The 15717-nt window shown below is 37.7% G+C and overlaps 3 protein-coding genes across 3 annotated transcripts; all 3 read left to right on the forward strand.

The window, feature by feature from the left end:
- Window positions 1–1326: 1326 nt before the first annotated feature.
- Window positions 1327–4510, forward strand: nppal (natriuretic peptide A-like). Its single transcript, XM_044117854.1, has 3 exons — window positions 1327–3025; window positions 3139–3448; window positions 4085–4510. Exons 1-2 carry the CDS (start codon window positions 2945–2947, stop codon window positions 3445–3447), a joined length of 390 nt encoding a protein of 129 aa, XP_043973789.1. The 5' UTR covers window positions 1327–2944; the 3' UTR covers window position 3448; window positions 4085–4510.
- A 3534-nt stretch (window positions 4511–8044) lies between these two features.
- On the forward strand, window positions 8045–9854 carry nppb (natriuretic peptide B). The gene is made up of 3 exons (XM_044117731.1): window positions 8045–8237; window positions 8318–8603; window positions 9656–9854. The coding sequence occupies exons 1-3, from the start codon at window positions 8097–8099 to the stop codon at window positions 9670–9672; spliced, it is 444 nt and encodes a 147-aa protein (XP_043973666.1). The 5' UTR covers window positions 8045–8096; the 3' UTR covers window positions 9673–9854.
- A 2415-nt stretch (window positions 9855–12269) lies between these two features.
- On the forward strand, window positions 12270–15523 carry nppa (natriuretic peptide A). Its single transcript, XM_044117979.1, has 3 exons — window positions 12270–12429; window positions 13169–13421; window positions 14394–15523. The coding sequence occupies exons 1-3, from the start codon at window positions 12319–12321 to the stop codon at window positions 14396–14398; spliced, it is 369 nt and encodes a 122-aa protein (XP_043973914.1). The 5' UTR covers window positions 12270–12318; the 3' UTR covers window positions 14399–15523.
- The last annotated feature ends 194 nt before the right edge of the window (window positions 15524–15717 follow it).

Consider the following 15717-nt stretch of genomic DNA (forward strand, 5'->3'; position numbering starts at 1 on the left):
TACGTTTTGTACATCCAAGTGTTTATCTGTGTCTTCCCCTGTTGTTTGTGCCACAGCCATCCAACACAGACAACAATTCAACATGTAGCTGCACTGAGGTGGTTGGGATCATGTCCTAATTGTTTTCATTCCTGTGCAAAAACTGCAGGCCAAACAAACTGAAAAGTCACATCTTGACCTTGTGTTTAAAACGGATGAATGACTCATTCAGCTGGGTTACATGGAGAAATAATCAGCAATGTTCCTACAAAGTAAAAATTTGGAACAATTTCCTCTATATTCTACTCAAATCTTAGGTTATCTCTTACGCTTTCTGGATGTTACACACAGTCCATAATTCTTAAGCTGAATGTATGAAGAATCGTAAGCTTTGACAGCAATGTAGCAGCATTTCCCCCAAAGAGCCATTAGAGTAGTTTGGTCTAAAAATGAAGTGAAAGGTTTTCATGTCTTTAGATTTTAAAGGCCTCCAGAAAAGCCAGGGTACCACTGATCAGGTCCACTTTCAGCTGAAATGGACCTGATCAGTCTGGTGAAAACTTATCGGACAGTTTACAGGTTCAGGTCCTCCAGAAGAGGTCTGGTGGCTAAAGATCTGGCTAAGGTTTCTAGGTTGCAACTTGTTTCTTTGTTGGCTGAAAAGATGTGCCTGTAAATTTTTCATGAGCCTCCACTGTTGCACAGTTTACTCATTTCCGTGTCTAGGTAATGATTGGCAAACACTTTCCAAAAATAGCATGAGTCTACGTTTAGAGAGAGAGTATTAGAGGACAGTTTGGTGCCATGCTGGAGCAACAGGCAGTGCATTTATATTTGAAGGTGAAGATAAAGTGAAACATGAAATCTTTATCTCTTAACTCTGAATTCAGTGGACAATGCCTGAAATCTCAGACTGTGCAAACAACTCTGCATGTACATTTGCACATGCAGAGATCATGTGAAGAGAGAAAAATGGAAATCTCACAATATAATGGTAAATTTACAAAGATTATAGTAAGCTGCATCAATGCATTGAAGAATAAATACAGTAATGTACTTGGACGCCTAAAATCCTAAAGAGAACAAAAAGCAGAAATACAACTGAAACATTTAATATTTCTATGAAGGATGATTTATTTATATATCTTTCAGAGCATTTCACAAAACTTGCAAAAGGTTGTCAGGATTGGAGTTGAAACCTTGCAGCATCAACGCCATGTAACGTCCAATGGACCAGCGCCAGTCATCACTGGAACAATCTGCTGGAAAGAAACTCCAGGAGATTCCAGGAAAACCTCAGAGATCTTTATTCTGGAAAACACACTCCTAGGAAAAGCTGAGAAACGGCACAGAATTATTTCACACACACAGTTTTATTTTTAGATCATGGCTCTGATGCTAACTAATCTCTTGCCAATTGGTCCCATATTGCCTGTGGACCCGTCACACTGTGACGTCACGAGAGGAAGATCCCGTCCATCCCCCCGCTGGAGGGCAAAAGACTACTCACCAGCGATTACTAGCATTAGTTTTAGCTTTTAGGTTTTCAACATAATGCGCCAAATCTTAAATGTACACCTGGATATATGAAAGAAAAAGGGACGCAGTGCTTTGCTACTATTTGTCAAAACTGGGACAACTAGATAAGATCAGGAAAATGTTTTAATTAAGAAAAAAATTACACAAAGAGGGAAGTAGCTCAGTTATGCTAGCTTGACTTTGACAACCGCAACATTTAGATGTGCTGCAGAATGTTTCGGTTCAATTAAAAAATAATTATAAAAAGAAACTAAACACCAACTCTGACAGGTCAGTAGGGCAGGTATTTAAATTAACCAACCACTGCAGTGTTAGCCTAGCTAACAGCAGGTGCAGAGATCACTTCTTAATCTTAACTGTTTGCTGTAGAACAGCAATGAATTCTGGGTACAGAATAAAGATCGTTTGCTAAGTCAGGGCATGAGTGAGAGGAAATGCAAGTGCTTTGTAAACAGTCTTCAAAATAAGAGCATGAATATAAACATCTAACTGCTTAAAGAATTTTTAACAGTAGAAAACTGAAACTTCAACAAAGATGTCAAACATTTTTCAACTGAAAGTTTACAGAACAGCCACTTACCTGAGAGCCTTAGGATTTATCTGAGAACGTTTATTTGGAGGAAGCTAAGAGAGCTAAATGTTTTCAAGGTTAGCTGAAGCGCTGGATTAAAAATTAGTGCTACCATTAGCTGATTAGCATAAGTGTGCCCTCCACTTGATTGTATTATTTACTTAAGTTTATTTTTTTCTTGAAGTTTGTTCACCTAATATATAATTAGACAACATATTCTGAAAATGATGTGGCATTACAAGGAAAGAAAAACTTAAAAATGTCCATTTTAATTATAACATTTTGTGACTATTTATGCAACCCATGTTTAGATGCTTATTTGTAATAAAACTAAACAGAGATCAAGAGCTAGCTGCTACCGCTGCATGCATTATGTGGAAACTGACCTCTGACCAGTTAAACACAAACAGGAAGTACTCCACTAAAAGATTACATAAACAAACTCTACAGTTTGCACCTCCTCAGAGGAACGTTTTCATCATATAAAGTTTAGATTTAACCGAAACAGCAAAAAGAGGAGCAGTCAAATTAATAATGTGTGACAGTGGGACCTCCATCTCTGAGTCCAGGTGAAGTTCAGCAGCTGATGTGCAGCTGTGACCCTCACAGAGCGGAGAGCCGGGTCTTCAGTCACGTTGTGGCAGCTTCAGAGACCGAACACCTCCGAGAGTCAGGTTAGGCTCCGCTCCAGCATCATTAGTCACACCTCATTAATTCTCCTCCGGATCGCATGGTGACGAAATCAGGTCGGTATAAAGGCGGCACCTGCAGCGCCGGAGACCCAGAGGAGAGCGGCAGCAGCAAGGAGAGTCATCACAGAGAGGAACGACTGGAAACCGCCACAGGAAGAAGAAAATGCAGCCACATTTCTCAGTTTGCTGGTTTTCTCTGCTGCTCATTAATTTCATAGGAGCTAAGCCCATTTCTGACATGCAGGTAAGTTCAGCTGGAGTGGATATCATTCTGACCGACGTGTCCAACAAACTAAATCAGTGTTGCTGACTTGTTTGCAGAAACGACTCATTTTAAGGCTGTTTCCTTTTTCTCAGAGTTTGCAGCAGCTTTTGGAGAATGAAATCAGCAACTTTCCCGTCTCCTCTGAGGAGGCGCCGGTGGAGGACAGCGACTTGGGCGCAGACAGGTCTGTGCTTGGCGCTGTGGAGCAGCGGGAGCCGTGGAGCACCGCCGACCGCCGCAGAGCCGCTCCGCTGGCCAGAGACAACGCGCTGGCGCATTTCCTCAAAGACATCATGACCACCTCCAAGCGTTCGTGGAGCCGATACAAGAAGGGCGGCCTGAGGAGCTGCTTCGGCGTCCGCCTGGAGCGGATCGGCTCCTTCAGCGGATTGGGGTGCTGAGGTACGAAACCGGGATGAAATATCCGTCATCCTCTTTTAAAATCACATCATAAATCCTGCAGTTTCAGTTTCTAAAACGCATCATAATTATATTACATAATAGAAGGTCTGTCACTATAACAACGTTCTGCTGAAAGATAAGTTGTTCCAGAAGTTATTCTGATAAACAACAATATTGTTATTTTGAGACCATTTTCCAGTAATACAATGCTGCCATGGTAACACAAGAACAGACTGTTGATTTATTCATTTATAACATAATATAAACATAAATAGAATATTTATGTTTAACCAAATATACCAATATAATTTGGTAATTACCAAAAGTAATTTTTGGTTGAACTTTTTGTTCAAACAAATTAAACAAAAAGTTTGTTTTTAACTTTCTCCATGGGATTATTTGGCATTTATTTATAGGTTTAGACACAATCCTGCAAAGTACATGGATCTAAGATTGACTGGTTTTTTATTGGCGTTTGGAAAAGATAAATTTGAAGGTTTGTTTGTGTCCTGGTATAAAAACGTTCTGTTTTTAAAGTGTTTTTGTCTCGACAGGTTCGTATAAAAATGTTTTTAAAGTGTGTTTGTCTCAACAGGTTCGTATAAAAATGTTTTTAAAGTGTGTTTGTCTCAACAGGTCCGTCCTCCAGAGACGTTCCAGATCGCCGCAGCAGTTACTGCTCCCAGATTTATTCCCTTTCATTGTGTTTTCTAAAATGAAAGCTGCTGAATTCTAATTTATTGTTTGTGTATTTATTATTTATCTTTCTGTTGGATAAAGTCAAGTTGCCTTGTGATATTCTGTATTGGAGTAAAATCATTATTTTGCATATAAATGTTGATTCACTGGTTATTTGTGGGAACAGCTATATGCAGCATTATGCAGGATTCAGTACAAATAAAGAGTTTTAATTAGATTTATTTTTAGCATCATCAGATCTTATTAACTCATCTGAAGCTGAGGGAAACTCTGATCACACTGACAACATAACAAACCAGAAATAATCCAAAATTAACCTGATCACAGTTTATTTTCCTCCATGTCAGTTACTAACGTGACAGACTGAAATATAATAACAGAGAAATAATAAACACTCAGTTTAGTTGGTACAGGTGTTGATAACGTCTCTCATGGTTTCTATTTCTGATCAGATTCATAAAAAAGGGCAAATAACTATAAAAATTAAAATCAACAGCACATATTAGTGGATAAGAATATTCCAAATGACAGTGCAGCCTGACTAACCATCTAAAATATGAAGTGAAGTTGGAAATATAACATTTGTTGATTTAAGTGGCAGAAGCAAAGGTTAATAATATTTGTTTTGTTTAAGGTGAGGATCCAAATGTAGGCAGGAGAAAGTAGTTTTCTCAATAATTAACTATTTTAAAGACAGTTGTCGTTTTGGAATTGATGCGATTTTTGTGAAGTTAATTGATTATTAGCATTAATTAGCTAAATATCTAACAATATGATCTGTAATATTCCTTAACTACATAATGTCGCTACTTTGCTTCATTCCTGAATTCACACCAACTGCAGGTAAAATATTAAAATAATTTCTAATAAATGTTGCATCAGACTGACAGAAGAAACACGACTAATATATTTTTCAAACATTTTAACTTCAGCTGTTAGCATTACGTTTTTGACTGCAGCAATTGCTACTAAACAAGAAACAGTGTGAAGAAAGATCTTCTCTTTAACAGGTTCAGTGAGAAACTGCAGCCTGAGAGGATAAACTAAATATTTACATCCAAAGTATTCAGCTTCTTATTTACATTTGGAGCTGAATATTTAATTACAAACTAAATATGTGGCTTGCAAATGAAATATTTAGTTTGAAACTGATATTTTTAAAGTAGTGGATAACACAATAAAAACTGAACAAAGGTTTCACAGATTTTCAGAAATTATTTCACAAGCATCAACTCATTAATGCATTACTAAATATTTAGTTTTTTGTTACCAAAAATGTTCCAGATAACAGTTCAAGTTTAAACAGTTTGTTGTTTAAAATTATTTTATAACTTCGTTCCATGACCAGAGACTGTTCTGAAAACATTCTGAAAATGCAACCAGAGAACGGTTTAAAGTCAGAACTATTCCACATTAAAACTGTTTTTCTCACTCATCATGAAGAAGTAACTGAACTGAACTTTGATCTGAACAGACTTCAAAAAATAATATGGCTGGAGTAAATCTGTGCAGCGTTTAGAGGTGGTTGGACTTTTACAGACAGACAAATAAACGTATGAATCCAGAGGAATGTTTGGAAACACAAAGTGTATGAACCTTACAGGGAACACATGTTAATTTTAAATTTTAAAAATGTCAAATTTTGTAAACAATGGTACATCCAAAACTTTCTTATTGAAAATTTTTGAAAAATATAAAAGCAGAGGTTCACAAGTTCTCTGAAAACGTTTGTTAAATTCAACCACGTTGAATAAATTAATGAAAGTAGATTTGGCTTCATCCAAGTTTCACCAAAGTCTGCTTTTGAGTAGGAATTTGTTTCACTGTCTTTAAATTTGATTCCAATTTTTGTTGCCACAATTCAATTCAGAATCGATTTTTGAATGAAAACGGTTATTCATTATGATTCCTGCTTCAATCGATATGTGTACAAAGGAATCTGATGATACTCCAGTCTGTTTAGCGAGGCAGGATGACAGAGACATTGCGGTGTCCTTTACTGAATAGTTTTAAATATTAACCCATACTTATCTTAATCTACTCGCTCTGTACCGGAGGGAACGGCGTACCTCTTTAAAAGCTCCGTTGTAGCTTTGCTCCATACTCGCGCTGTTCCGTAAGAGCTCCATCTTCATTTTCCAAACCTTGAACACGGTGAAACTCGGAAAGCTTCGTCTTTCAAACGCTTCCTTAAAAAAACAAAAAACAAAATGAGTACAATTGTTTTCCCTCAACGAGGACGGACACGTCAAATCTCTCTCGTTCTTCTTCTTGTTTTCTGTAATGGCGGATCGTAAACAACTTAAAGCTGAATACCGCCACCTACCGTACAGCGTTATGACGTCACCATGGCCCGGGAATCTACAAAATGGAGGCCGACAAAAATGACAATATGCCTTTAATAACTGCATAATTGTTACGTGTCCCGTTTAACTTGTAGAATATTGTTTATGTTCGCGCTGATGGCAGTTGGTGAATTTTATTTTGTGTTTGTAACCAAAGATAAATAGGCTCTTTTTTCCGATTTGGGAACATTTTCAATCGTTTCTGAATTACAGAAAATGAGAATTGGGATTCTTATGTGAATTCATTTATTTTTTGGGACACCCCTAATCTGAGTAAAAGTCACGGGATAAATCTATTTACTATTTTTAAAAAATAACTGAAATGCGAAATAGTATGTAGTAATTAAAAATACTTTGTGTTGTACCTTACACTTTCTTTTGAAGGAAATTATTAATTTAATTTTCAGTTACTCCTTCGATGCTGTGTAATTAAAGACAGAAATATTATTACATTGTATATTTCTGATGTATGAAATTCCTTGTTAAAATGATATTTATGGAAAAACAACACAGTAGATGAGTCTATTTTAGTCACTAAATGGGTCCACCATGATAGGAAACTCATGACCACATGGTGTCTGGTCTATATTTAGGTATTTCATAACAAGTTCTACAGGTAAAACAAGCATATCTATCATACCAAACATTCCTGTGTGTTTTTTTTACTATGATCTAATAGTCAAAACATAGAAATAAATAATAATAAATAGTAACTTTCACTGCATATTCACTGTCATTTGGCTTATTGTGAAGCATTTTTGTCCAGTTATCAGCACTGAGAGGAAAAATGTTTGGTTTTTTTGGTTCTAAATACAGAAAAAAAATTACAAAATCTTACCAAGTATTTTTGATCTAGTTTTTAGTGAAAATATCTTAGAATAGAAATAAGACAAAACTAACATGGAAGCAACTTTTCAGCAAGGAATAGGAGCTTGTTTTAAGTTAATAATTCCTTAATTTTGATGAAGAAGTTCTAGTTCTCATGTCACTTATAACATGGGAAAAATGTCTTATGAAATAATCTGCCAATAGAACAAATACTTTTTCCAATTATTAAGGAATGACTTAAAACAAGTTGCAATATCTCACTAAAAAGAGTCATTTGTAAGTTAGTTTTGTCTTATCTAAAGCGTATTAACCAATTTGCATCAGAAGTTAGACCCAAAGTACTTGGTAAAGTTTTGTGTTTTTGCAGTGAAGGAAATGAGGTCACAGTCTGAACCCCAGAAAAGAATTTACTTATCTCCATTTGGTGACCAGCATGTTGTTTTACCACGTAGACGTCTCGATTTAGCAACTCTGTCATATTATTTTACAACTTCCCGTAGCCTAGTGACAACATCTGAGTCGAGTGGACGGTGGGTTGGACTTTTTCCTGAAACAAAGTAGGATATAGAAGCAGCAGCTGTCAGATATCTCAGATATGCTACTTAATAAGGAGCCGTTTCCGACAGCTTTCGTTATCAGAATCAGGTGTCAAGAATGCATAAAGCCTGAGTTCAAATTCCTGGCATTCCTCGGCGTGTCAGGCTCAAGTATAAAGGAGCAGCTGGTGGAGTCCAGCATCCCAACAGCAGCCCAGTCAAAGGCCAACAAGTGGAGATATGAACGGCAGCATCTCTCAGAGAAATATGTTTCTGTTTTCCATTCCTCTCTGCGGTCTGCTCCTCGTCTTCAACCTGGAGCCCAGCAGCACTTACCCCGTCAGCACCGGCTTCACTGACGCCGATATGGACATCCTGAAGGTGAGTATCCAACGATCCAATTAAGATAATCAGAAAACTAGAGAGGACTAGGCTTCTAAGGTTAATGCTGGTTGTTTCAGGTGCTGCTTCAGAAACTGGAGGAGTCGGTTTCAGAGCAGATTGTGGTGGACGAAGGAGTCTCTGAGGACGACGGCCGCGCTAACAGGAGGAACATGGAGGACACGTCCAGCGAGCAGCAGCCTCAGACCGACCTGGACGAGGAGCAAATCAGAGAATTCCTCTCAGCCAAGAACCTGAAGAGCGTCCGCAACGACTCGTCCAAGAGGTCTTCCGGCTGCTTCGGGCGCCGCATGGACAGGATAGGCTCCATGAGCTCCCTGGGCTGCAACACGATTGGCAGATACAGTGAGTTTCACTGCAGAGAACCGCAGGAACACGCTGTTCCCCATCACACGCTGTTCCCCGTTCCCACGCTGTTCCCCCTTCACACTCTGTTCCCCGTTCCCACGCTGTTCCCCCTTCACACTCTGTTCCCCGTTCCCACGCTGTTCCCCCTTCACACGCTGTTCCCCGTTCCCACGCTGTTCCCCCTTCACACTCTGTTCCCCGTTCCCACGCTGTTCCCCCTTCACACTCTGTTCCCCGTTCCCACGCTGTTCCCCATTCACACTCTGTTCCCCGTTCCCACGCTGTTCCCCCTTCACACTCTGTTCCCCGTTCCCACGCTGTTCCCCCTTCACACTCTGTTCCCCGTTCCCACGCTGTTCCCCGTTCCCACGCTGTTCCCCATTCACACTCTGTTCCCCGTTCCCACGCTGTTCCCCATTCACACTCTGTTCCCCCTTCACACTCTGTTCCCCGTTCCCATGCAGTTCCCCGTTCCCACGCAGTTCCCCGTTCCCACGCTGTTCCCACGTTGTTCCCCGTTCCCACGCAGTTCCCCGTTCCCACGCTGTTCCCCATTCACACTCTGTTCCCCCTTCACACTCTGTTCCCCGTTCCCATGCAGTTCCCCGTTCACACGCAGTTCCCCGTTCCCACGTTGTTCCCACATTGTTCCCCGTTCCCACGCTGTTCCCCATTCCCACGCTGTTCCCCGTTCCCACGCAGTTCCCCGTTCCCACGCTGTTCCCACGCAGTTCCCCGTTCCCACGCTGTTCCCACGCAGTTCCCCATTCCCACGCTGTTCCCCGTTCCCACGCAGTTCCCCGTTCCCACGCTGTTCCCACGCAGTTCCCACGCAGTTCCCCGTTCCCACGCTGTTCCCCGTTCCCACGCAGTTCCCCGTTCCCACGCAGTTCCCCGTTCCCACGCTGTTCCCACGCAGTTCCCCGTTCCCACGCTGTTCCCCGTTCCCACGCTGTTCCCCGTTCCCACGCAGTTCCCCGTTCCCACGCTGTTCCCCGTTCACACTGAATCTGTTTCTGAACCTGAATCTGTTTTCTTCTTCTCTCCAGATCCAAAGCAAAGATGAAGTCTTACCGTCCAACTGTTGCTGCTCCAAAGTCTGTACCAAACCCTGTTTCCTTTTAAATGTTATTTATTGACTAATATTTACTGTTTATTTCTCGCCGATATTTAAAAATATTTATTGAAAATAGATGTGATGTTGTTCCTTCTATTCTGTTGAATGTCTAATAAATGTTTACATCATCAGAAATGTGTTTTTTTTGTCAAAGCGACAAGAAATTCAGTTCAATTCAAAAATATTTTATTGACCTCAGAAGGAAATTAAATGTTGTTGTAACTCATTATATTATTATAAACAGTGAAGGCTGTTGGCAGGAAATAAAAAAAACTAATTTGAAAAGCCTCTGACTGAAGACTGAGACCAAGACAGTCTCACCTAATCTCTGGGTGTCCAAAGTGTGGCGCGGGGGCCATTTGTGGCCCTTGAAATGATTTTATTTGGACAACAAGTCAAGAATGGTTAAAATTTGGCAAATAAAATAGGAAATGACTGATAACACAAAAATCTGGAATTCGCTGTTTTTCTTTTAATAAGGCAACAGATTTCTTGTGTAGGTAAAATAAGAAAAAAATGATAATTTATAATATTTTCAATTTAAGTGATTTTGTGGCCCAGAAGTAGTTAAAAGTTTGCATTTAGTTGGAAATAGTAAATGTAATAAAAATGCTTCACTGAACCTAAATAAGGATTTTTTTACACTATAAGAAGTTTTTGGAGGCGTTTCAGCACCATGGAGAGCAAAGAGCTGCAACACCGTTTGGAAAGTAAAACAGAAACTTTTCTGTTCAAAATAATCTACAATTCAACAAAAACTGCTGAACCTGGGAAAGACAAGAGTTACTGGATCTCCATAAAAACCTCTGGATTAAAACCTTTTCTCACCTGGACCAAAAGAATCAAAAACAAAAGACACGGCGCTTTAATTAGACAAATAGTTTAAATTGTGTTGAAATTTATTGTAGATTCCAAACTTTAAAAGTTTTTTTTTTTAGTTTGCCTTGTTAAAACGACCAGTTATCAGATTTATTAAGTTCTCCACTGAAACAAAGAGAGGAGAAGATTTGGACAATTCTGAGCAATAAAAACAGGATTTAGGTCACGTTTGTTAAAAATGCAACACGCTTTCAGTAAAGTTCAGTAAAACCAAATCTGAAAGCAGCAAAGTTTTCTTTTGAGAAAACAGAATGCAGACATGGAAACCAAACGGTATTTAAAAACAAATGCAGTATTTACTATTATAAAGATATTTTTAATCTGATTAATTTGCTCTAATAAAACATAAATTAAATACTGCAAATGTTATTCTACTAAATCTAAAATAAAACATACTTTATTTTGCATTTTTTACAAGTACTGTGCAAAATGTACACATGCAGAATCTGCAGACAAAAATGATGAAAATACATTTTACTACTTTTTTAAATAATCAGGTCCAGGTAAAGTTTTCCAAGTTTTGGTAATTTGGGGAATTATAGGTAATTTCCTATACAGTAACATTTAAAAGACTGAACAAATGGGCTCAGATTTTATTATTGGGTAAAAAAATAGAAGAAATTTGAAATAAAAACTATTTTATTTTGAAAAAGAGACGATGTAATCTGTCCACAGTGAGGTTATCTAACTATTATCTAATGTTATTGATAGTAAAATTGTGTCAAAATGAAAGGAATCATCTAATAATGTTTGTAAAATATAAGTTAAAATAATGTATTTATTTTTATATTATTTCTGATTGGCTGCTTATTAAATTAATCTAACTGCTTTTCTACTTCAGTTAGTAAGAAACTGCTGCAAAAAATGTGCAAACGTGGAAATAAAATCAACTTTCATGTGGTTAATATAAAATTAATATTTTCTTACAATCCAAACAGGGATTGTGTTGAAATTGTGTTTTACCTTCTAATAAAGTCATAAAATGTTCTGGATGCTAAAAGAATGTAAAAATTATTGAATAGTGAATAAAAACATTCTAAAAGTTGATGTTTGTAAAGGTCAGAGGTCAAGGCTGTTTGGGTACGATGAAGCTGCTTTATAAGACGTCATCCTGCAGAACAATGATGAGACGGATTTGTTTTCCTCTCCTGGGTTATAAAAAGTAGTGACGGTCCTGAAGCTGTGAATCTTCCAGATGAATTAATTTCTGATCGATAAATTGGATCCCGGCCCTTTAAGGCTGCAGGTTTGACCCAATATGGAGTTTTGATGCTCAGAAAAGCAAAAAGTGTTAAATATTTTCACTGAGTGCTGCTTTGAAAATAAACCACGCCTGAGCTCAGGGAGCCAAACTGGACTCCTGAAGTCACCCCACTGCTGGTCGGTGCTCACACACACACACCTGAATACACACACACACACACACACACACACACGCACACACACACACACCTCTCAACACACAGACACCAGTGAAGTAGACATCTGACTTGCTGCTTTATCATGCAGAGGTGTCAGAATGCTCTTGACTTGATCCATGAAACGATGAGCCAATGTTGACTGTCTGCTGTGTGTGTGTGGTGTGTGTAGGTGTGTGTGTGTGTGTGTGTAGGTGTGTGTGTGTGTGTAGATGTGTGTGTGTGTAGGTGTGTGTGTTGCCATGTATTTAGCCTCGGTCGGCGCCGGCTGCAGGCTCAGCCTCGGCATCAGGACAGCATGAAGACGGCGGTGGTTTTCACGGCGTTGGCCTTGTTCTGGCAGCACAGTCTGGTTACTGGACACGCACTGGGACGGCCCTCGCTTCCCAGTAACCTGGACCAGTTAAAGGTAGGAGAACCAGCTCAGAGCCACTGTGGGTGGAGGGTTTATGACAGTCACGGGTCAAAAAGCACCCAACCAAATTTAAATAAATAGAAATATTAAAATCAAACCAAGCAGTAAAGTTGTTTGATTTTGTTAATCCAAAACTTTAAAATCATTTAATACATTTTCTGTAGTAAAGAAACTTAATTTCAAATCTTTTGGGCTTGATTGAACAAATTTATTCAGTTATTTTAAAAAGTTCTGAGTGACTTTCTTTCAAAACATTTGATTTATTTAGCTAATTTTAACAAATTAAATAAAAGCAGCAAGGTCAGATTTTCAGAAAAGTTTACTTTGTGTTCTACTTTATATTTCTACTGTAAGAAAATTACAACATAAAATATTATTTTTCATCAGGATAATAATTTTACCCTCACAAGTTCAAATTTGTGTTATTCTTGGGGGGCCGCCCAAAATCACTCCAAGGGCCACAAATGGCCCCTGAGCCACACTTTGGACTCCCCTGGTTTACACTCTGATGGAGCTAAAAGTGAGATGGAAATGGACTTCATCCGTCAAATGGTTTCCTAAGGCAGCCATGTTGGATTTTTTTCCTGTTTTTAATTTTTATTCCATTTTTAAATATTTCTCTAATATTTTATTTATTTTATTGCCAAGTTAAGTTAATGACACAAAACGTTCCTGGATGAATTGGATTCGTTTTGGTTCCTGCATCGGGTTCAAATAATAATTACCTCTGCAGTCGCTGCTGGAGCGGATCGAGGAGACTCTGGCTGACGAACCTCAGGAGGAGTCGGATTACGAGGAGCCGATCCGGGAAGCCGAACCGAGCCGGGACGGAAGTCCGGAGCAGCAGAACCGGCCGTCGGAGGCGAGTCAGCGGAACCGGCTGAACGACCTGCTGCTGAGCCTCAGGAAGCGGGCCTCCAGCTGCTTCGGCACACGCATGGACCGGATAGAAAACAGCAGCGGCCTGGGATGCAACAGCGGCAGAGGTACCACACAGGGTTACGTCAGGGGGGTCCAAAGTGCGGCCCGGGGGCCGTGCGGGGCCCTCTGAAGCATTTTCAGTGGCCACCTGACTTTAATTCTGAAAGCGCAGTTGGAAGCGAGGTGGCCGATCGCAGATCACCGATCTTTAAAGAACCTGACCTGTCGATTCTGATCCTGGCCCGTACCAATTTATTTCTTGTCTGAAATGTTGCTAAATAAAATAAATAAATAAAATGGATGAGTTGGTAAACTCTGTCACTTTTTATTTAGTTAGCTCAACGTTTAACTAAATGTTCAGCTAAATGTTGTACAAGAGCTACGTAGTTAAATTGCTTACTAAACATTTGTTGGAAGCTAACATTTAGTTAAATTAAATGTTTAGCTTATCAACTAAATGCTTTGCTTCCTAATAAATATTTATTTTGTACACTAAATATTTATCTTCAAATTAAACATGAAAGTTGGAGCTTTATGTGACCTCATTACCATCATTAGTTTTCATCTTCTCTGGTGCAACATTTCAGCTAGCTCAAAGCTAACTAAACATCTAGCAAGCTAAGAGCTAAATATTCAACTAACTCAGAGATAAATGTTGTAGAGCTAAGTCGTTAACTTGATCATTAAAATGTTTAGTTGGGATCTAAATATCTCAGTCTTTAGCTTGTTTTGTACACTAAATATTTGGCTGCTAACTAAATATTTCATTTGGAGCTAAATATTTAGTTTACTAAGTATTTACTTTGAAACTGTGACATTCATAAATTAAATAATAACATGGAAATAATATGGCTTTAAAAAATGTACTTTTTATTTTCTGAGAAGGTAAATATCACAAATATTGATGTTAAGTTTTGTGTAACTTTATGAACGAACCACAAAACCCCAAAACGAAGATTGAACTAAAACTTCCCCTGAAAAGGTTTATATCCTCTCATAAATATCCATAAATTATTTTTCTGTTTGTGTTTTTCCAGGGTAGCCGGACGGAGGGTTGGATCGAAGCCACGATTCTGTCATCCTGAAAATCGATTATTGATTATGTAAATATGAGAGGTTCACCATATGAAGTGGAAATTTATCTGTCAGCCAACAAATTTACTCTGTGTGTCGTTTTCTAACACAAACGTAAAATTAAAGGTAAAAAGAAATAAATTACATATTTTCTTAAAAATCGTTTCAGTTCTCTTGTTTAATTAAAGATACAAACTAAATATTTAGATTATTTAGCTTGCTAATTAAATATTTAGTTTGAAACTGTGACATTTATAAAATAAATTCTGTTTTCACAAACTAAATAATAATTTGTGAGCTAAATATTTCATTAAAAAGCTAAATAAGCTAAATTTAAGCTTTGTCATTTTAATTGGAAAACTAAATAATCTAAATATGTAATTTAGCTTATCGAGCTAAACTAAATAATTTTAATTAAATAGTTTATTTAGCTACATCTGTGTTTACAAACAAAAATTATTTGTAAACTATTTTTAGAATACAAACTAAAAATATTTAGTGTCTCCACTGTTTATTGAATAACTAAATATTTACAACTATTTAAATATTTAATTTAAAAACTAAATATTTAGTTTATTTATCTTGCTAATTAAATATTTAGTTTTAAATTTCCATTTACAAATAAAATTCTGTTATTTCAGACTAAATGACCCCAAATTATTTCTTAGTCTTTGACTTTATAACTTTACAAACAAACAAATCAAACAACTTTCACTTTCAGAGCCGTCAAAATAAATGTCCTGATTTATTTCCACAAAGCGCCGGGGGGGGGCAGGTTGTTTTGTTTTCACACTTTATTGAATATTTAGAAATGTCTTCAACTTTAATAGTTTAGTTATGTTGCATAAATCTCCCAGTGATGTTAAAATTGACATTAAATCTCCTTATGTCCAAATTAATACACGTTTTTAAAGAATGTTCTAATTTTGTATGACTGTATGATATAATATATTACAAACATAGTTTTATTATCCTCATCAGCTGTTTTTCATGTACATTTGTTGTTTATTTTAATCCACTTTTATGTCTGATGAATCTGAAGATGAGATCATCTTAAAAACAAACTAAATAAAGTGATTTCAGATCAATCAAATCCTGTTTTGTTTCTATCATCATGAAGTTACAATAAAAACAGTGAAACTGTTTAACAAGGAATATAAAGAAAAACAAACACAAAGCAGATTTAAAGCAAAACCCTGAAAATACTGACCTGCCTACAGGATGAGAGGTATAATAAATATAAAAAAGGGCAAAGTGAATTTCTGCCAAGATGTTTTTAGATAAAAA

The sequence above is a fragment of the Gambusia affinis genome, linkage group LG01 (assembly GCF_019740435.1).
Source record: "Gambusia affinis linkage group LG01, SWU_Gaff_1.0, whole genome shotgun sequence".
Classification (NCBI taxonomy): domain Eukaryota; kingdom Metazoa; phylum Chordata; class Actinopteri; order Cyprinodontiformes; family Poeciliidae; genus Gambusia; species Gambusia affinis.

Bases quoted from the DNA above. Each gene is read 5' to 3' on its own strand.
- nppa (XM_044117979.1), top strand. From the start codon at position 12,319: ATGAAGACGGCGGTGGTTTTCACGGCGTTGGCCTTGTTCTGGCAGCAC. The intron at 12,430-13,168 runs GTAGGAGAACCA...TTACCTCTGCAG, and splicing joins GTAACCTGGACCAGTTAAAG to TCGCTGCTGGAGCGGATCGA.
- nppal (XM_044117854.1), top strand. From the start codon at position 2,945: ATGCAGCCACATTTCTCAGTTTGCTGGTTTTCTCTGCTGCTCATTAAT. The intron at 3,026-3,138 runs GTAAGTTCAGCT...CCTTTTTCTCAG, and splicing joins AGCCCATTTCTGACATGCAG to AGTTTGCAGCAGCTTTTGGA.
- nppb (XM_044117731.1), top strand. From the start codon at position 8,097: ATGAACGGCAGCATCTCTCAGAGAAATATGTTTCTGTTTTCCATTCCT. The intron at 8,238-8,317 runs GTGAGTATCCAA...TGGTTGTTTCAG, and splicing joins CCGATATGGACATCCTGAAG to GTGCTGCTTCAGAAACTGGA.